The 5760-nt window shown below is 40.0% G+C and overlaps 1 protein-coding gene across 1 annotated transcript; it reads right to left on the minus strand.

The window, feature by feature from the left end:
• Positions 1-238: 238 nt before the first annotated feature.
• Positions 239-5308, minus strand: LOC128261666 (rab GDP dissociation inhibitor alpha). The gene is made up of 3 exons (XM_052995452.1): positions 4570-5308; positions 2304-2779; positions 239-864 (listed from the first exon to the last, which is right to left on the minus strand). Exons 1-3 carry the CDS (start codon positions 4961-4963, stop codon positions 403-405), a joined length of 1332 nt encoding a protein of 443 aa, XP_052851412.1. The 5' UTR covers positions 4964-5308; the 3' UTR covers positions 239-402.
• Positions 5309-5760: the final 452 nt, after the last annotated feature.

A 5760-nucleotide genomic window follows, 5' to 3' on the forward strand; every position in this document is an offset into this window, starting at 1 on the left:
CAAGCTGAAACTGTGTGAATTTGATTTAGTTGCCTAACACTCACTTAGTTATACATTTATATAGACGTACATATATACGCGACTGCATGTTGTGTTATTTATGTATTTATATTGGTGTGTATATATATATATATATATATTTTCTAGGCATATCCAATATTGCGCGAAGCAAGCAATTCGTTTCACATCTAAAACTTCATCTCTCGATGGAAAAGCATTTTCGTAATACAATTTATGGTTTTTCGTTTTTCTTTAGTTTTTTTGGGCTTTTATTTTCTTGAATTTTTTTTATCTTGGGTATTTCTTAAAGGTTTGGCCACGACGCTGGGGCGATCTCCGATGTTTGTGGCTGATGTTGAGCTGTCCAAATGCACCATAACCAGATGAGGCCTCGCATTCCGCTTACTGCTCCTCGTCGCCCAGCTCGTGCTTGATCTTGGAAAAGTCGAACGTCTCGCCAGTGCCACGCTTGAATATGTTCAACACATCCAGGCAAGTGGTCTCAAAGTGCGTGGTCGCATCATAAGACTCCGAAATGAAGATCTGCGACTCGGCTCCATCATCGATCGGCTCCAAGTAGTCCGAAATGGTCACGAACTTTTGTGCGATCGGCTCGAGCAAGTCCAGGCCAGGCTTGATCTCCACCTCCGGGTTCTCGGTCTCAACGGTGGTCGAGACCATGCCCACGAACCAGCCCTTGGCGGCCACCTGGTGGGTGGAGCTCACAAGCGACACGTAGATGTCCGACTTGCGGCCCACCTGCTTTTGTGGAATGATAATCTGCGTGGAGAGACCATCCTTGGTGCTGGCCACCGGATGATCCAGAATGCAAATGCAGCGAATAACCTTGCCACGCTTGCGCACCTGCAAGCCAAATCGAAAGAATATTAGTTGTATTAATATTTGGTTTACAAATTTTAGTACGCTTTTCTCAATAACAAAGTGCCATGTGCAAAATGCCAAAGTCTAAATCTAAAAACAGATTCTAAAATATTGATTACAACTATTTTATAAACTATTCATGGTACTGAATAACACAAATAGCTGGTATTTTAGATCATAAGTGTAGTGACCAATTTTGCGTACGAATCAAATGCGATTAATTATGTCGGGCTAGGCTATAATACTTCCAAATGTACGATAACGATGTCATAAATTAAAAACGCAAAAACAAATTGCCAAAAGATTAACATTTTGCCTAAAATCTTCCGATAAGTATTCAGTATAAAAGTCCAATCCTTCCCAATAACCTAAGCGGTCTAGCAAAAATGTTCTCGAAGCTCACTCTTTTCATTTTCCTGGGATTATTCACCCAATTTTGGACGTACGAAATAACGCCAATAATTACAGAGGGTAAGGCGTATCTCAAGAACAACGAATTTTCATATATTAGTTCCTATATGCTTTAGGTGCGCCCGACTTTTTCGACATAAGCACAGAACCGTTTGTAAAGATCGGTGAAGGGTATTATTACTTTGAAACGAATCTGACAAAAAATTGGTTTGATGCTTTTGAATCCTGTCGGCGAATGGACGCCCAATTAATTGCATTTGAGACCATGAAGGAATGGGATCTGCTCAATATTTATCTAAGGACCGCGAAAATTGAAGACATTTACTGGACCTCTGGAACTGACTTGGCTCATCATGGGATACACGATTGGTTTCCAACTGGCCAGCGATTGACCTTGGATATTTGGATGAAAGGGGAACCAAATAATTCGGGTGGAAATGAGCACTGTGACATTTTGGGATACAGAAGGACGGAAACAAATTACAATGATCTAAATGACCTCGAGTGCGAGTTGGAAAGACTCTATATCTGTGAAGCGCCGCTACCGAGGACAGCCTCTTTTGTTATCTGGTAACTTTATTTTTTATCTCATTTTCGCAGGATATTTTCGATTTCTCTGAAAGAAATCGTTTTATAAATTAATTAAAACTTATCTTCTGCAAATAAAATTAAAGTCGAAAGTCAATACACTCTATTTTTATAATTTTACAACAATTTGTTGTTTGACGACAAAAACGGGGAGCAAAAAGTAAAAACCTAACATTAAATGTTAATACAAATTATTTGTAACCAAATGTTGAGTTTTAGAAATCCCTGTTTCTGTTTAAATTGATTATTTTGAATTTACAGCATTATTAGAACATTTCGTCCTATAATCTCATTTCGATTACCTAAAAAACATGGTAGTTAAGCTACTGTGTTTTCTTTTAATGTATGCTTTAGATTTTAAGTATTTTCAGGGAAACATATTCTTCCGGCAATGGTAATCTTTACAGAATGTGTAGTCTTACCTTCTCGGGCACGTAGCTGGGATCGCAGTAGACCTGCTTGCATTTGGCGACCTCGTCGCCGGAGCGCACGCCCACCACCTTGCCGCCCTCGCCAAGGACGATCTCGTCGATGGGCTTGTCCAGCATGTAGGTGCCGCCGTAGATGGCCGACAGGCGTGCGAATCCCTGTGGGAGCTCTCCCAATCCGTACATAGGATAGAGGTAGGGCGACTTGCCGTACCGCGCCAGCGAATCGGAGTAGAGCTTAATGCGCCGGATAGTGTTCACGGCCGGCTCGTTCAGATACTCGTCGTCGCGGAACAGGGCCAGGGCGTGGCCGGTGAAGTCCTGCGTGTTCCTGTCCAGGCCGAACTTGTCGTACAGGCCCTGCATGTTGGCCTTGGTGGGGTCAAAGTCCTTCCAGGTCTTGGGGTCATCTTCCCGGAAGTCCTGCACGTAGATGAGGAAGTTCCGGAAGCGACGCTTCTCGAACATACCTGCGAATGCATTTACATTTAGGTATCGCTTACCATATTGACCAGTTCTGGGAACAGGATCTGTCTAAGGGAGTGCGCGAGCCCAGAGTTTTAAGTTTCCCATTTCTTTCATTCCATTTGCAGGCAAACACACACAAACACAAGCTCGCAAATATAATTTGAAACCCATAGTTTAGGGGGCGGGATAACCACCACCAACAATCAAAAAAACACTTGGCCACCCTATGACGTCATTCTGAGCATACGTGTAATGCCAACAACAGTGGAGCATTTACAAAGGGATTATCTTTTAATTACCAAACTAAAGGCTCTTAATAATCTTATTTTAAAAACGAGTACGAGTATAAAATTAATTATGTGGTGTTAAGAATTTTTTTGGTTAAGTCTAACTTGCAACCTCAATATATGTCTATTTGTTTTATTATAATTACCAATTATAAATAGTCATTATTTGTTAATTTTTAACTCTGACAGAACTGATAAAACATTAAATTCTAGTTTTCTAAAATATCTTTTAGTTTTGAAGAGGTATTGCTTCTAAAACAAACGCAAATACCCAAAAACAGTCTGCAGAAAATTACCATTACATTTTATAAAATTTCTCAGAAAATTTGATGATGAAACTAATGGTATTCTCAGAAAATTATGGTATTATGAAAATTGGTATTATTAACATTCTTGAGAATAATTCAAATACTAATACTAAATTAGGCTCCATAATTTAGCAATTTGTATTTAGAAAAGATTTTTTAAATATTCGATTTTAGCTTGACAACTATTTTTTGTTTTTTTTTTATGTAAAGATTTGTGGATGCACAAATTTAAACAATATGGTCAGGACTAAGCAAAAAAATTGAGACTAAAGAATTTAAGTACTGATTTATTATAAAATGTCGGAAAACTATAATCTGCTTACAGCCTAGTTTAATGTCAGAATTTTATTTTCTACGCAATTAAAAAGTTTTTATATATAACAAAATATAATTGACAATAAAATAGAAATGTTTTTTGGACAAATACTTCTTTATTATTTGATTTTAAATTTGTTCAAGCAAAGAGTAACCAAATAAAAAACAAAAAACATTACGACTCGAAGAAATTCACTTGAGATTTTCAAGTAGGAATTTTCTGAAAATAGATATTAGATTGAAGTGTGTAGTTCAAGGTTAAAATTCTATTCAGTGCGAAGAGCCTTTGATTGGCAAGCTCCACTGTGAAGTGAAGGGGTTCAATGCGCCTCACCGAAAAATTGGTTGCAAAAACACGTAAAAATAAAATGGAAACAATTCAAGACCCAATCATAAATAAATAGAGCGTGAGTTGACTAATTGCATTCTGTTGCTGCCACGAAGAGAAAAACTAAAAGATTTCAGCCAAAGCGAATATCAGGTGTAAAATAGACGCGAGTAATTAGCGTCAGGTGTATGAATCACCGTGGAGCGATTACATTTGAGCCACCCCAGTAGGAATTCAAATCGTAATAGGGCGATAATTTTTATACAAATAAACAATGTGGGGAAATTTTCAAAGAAATTTTAGAATTTCTCTGCTAAGCCAAGAAACAACTGTTTTTTCGGCGCACACATACGTGTCAGTCAAAAACAACAACAACGAGCGAGTGAAAAAGCCGAGACAAAGAAGAACAGAGAAAGAGAGCGAGAGAGGGGGGCAGATAAGAGTCGAGTACATACACACACACACACACGCACAGCTGGTAATTTGCACAATTTTTGGAAGGGAAAAAAAAAGAAATTATACTATTGCTAAGTAAAAAAAAAAGGGAAACGAACCCATGAGATCGGATGCCAGGGCCTCCTTCTGGTCCACCGGCACCTTGGCAATCTTGCCGCCCTTGTAGACGTAGCTGCCCTCGATGGACTTGAATTCCAGATATCGGGTAACGCCCGTATGGATCAGCAGCTTAACCAGCTGGCCATTGGCCATCAGGAACTTGGGGATCAGGTCCACGTTCCAGTCGCGACCACGCCCGAACCGCTCACCGGGCGGCTCCAACCCATAGCGCTGGAAGAGCTCCTCCAGCGGCGTTATCGAGGCCGATTCGCCGCCGTAGTACTTGTTCCGATCAATATGCAGCACCTTTTTGCCGGATACGGACAGCATCCCGCTGAGGATGCACTCCTTGAGCCCCGTTCCGAGCACAATCGCGTCGTATTCCTCATTCATTTTGGCTGCTGCGGTTCGCTTGTATTTTAATCACAATATTCTCTGGTTATTATCCGGTTTTTATTTGCCTTTTTCACTTGCTGCGACGTTCGATTTGGTGGACTTTTCTGCGCTCAATATTTTTTCTCTACTCGTTGGGCTCTCGCTCGTCCGCTTTGCGCTGCCCTTTCGCCGTCACGTCACGTCATTTGCTGGTCACGTCACGTTACGTTCTTAGCGAGCGCAGGGCTGCATTGCTGCGATGTTGTAATCGGCGGTTCTTTGAATATGGAACAAAAAACACGGCAGCACACAAACTAATTTTGACAGAAAACATAAATAAAACTGAAAATCGGAAAATTTTATTTCCACAGATTAGCCTTCCAAAAAATTTCCCAGTTAGTTCGTTAAAATTTTACTGGCTTTGACGGACTAATTTATGCGATAGTTTACCGATGATTTTTCGGTGCCACCCTCTTTATACGGAGTGCATCCCTGAAAAACCGTCCAGCAGCAATGCATATTAATACTGCGACCAGGATTTGCTGTGTGTTTGTTTTCAGTAATTAATATGCAAAATAGATTTTATATTCGAAAGAAATTAAAAATTGCGCCATATTTGCATATAGAAACCAGGCGCTGTAGTGGTGGCACTAACTAAGTCCGGCTCTAGGGGTGGAAAAACTTCAATAATTCCTGTCGAACATCGATAAGACGATGTTTTGAAAACATCGATAAGCCGATAGTTTGAAAACATCGATATTAACCATGATTTGAAACATCGCTCCATCACCATCTCTACAGAGTTTTTTGTTGGT

Source organism: Drosophila gunungcola, unplaced genomic scaffold (assembly GCF_025200985.1).
Source record: "Drosophila gunungcola strain Sukarami unplaced genomic scaffold, Dgunungcola_SK_2 000001F, whole genome shotgun sequence".
In the NCBI taxonomy this organism is placed as follows: domain Eukaryota; kingdom Metazoa; phylum Arthropoda; class Insecta; order Diptera; family Drosophilidae; genus Drosophila; species Drosophila gunungcola.

What these genes read in the sequence shown, in the direction of transcription:
- LOC128261666 (XM_052995452.1), bottom strand. Translation starts at nt 4,963, where the DNA reads ATGAATGAGGAATACGACGCGATTGTGCTCGGAACGGGGCTCAAGGAG. An exon ending in CCTGGCATCCGATCTCATGG is followed by an intron (nt 2,780 to 4,569) that starts GTTCGTTTCCCT and finishes ATGCATTCGCAG; the next exon opens with GTATGTTCGAGAAGCGTCGC. An exon ending in CCAGCTACGTGCCCGAGAAG is followed by an intron (nt 865 to 2,303) that starts GTAAGACTACAC and finishes TTTGGCTTGCAG; the next exon opens with GTGCGCAAGCGTGGCAAGGT.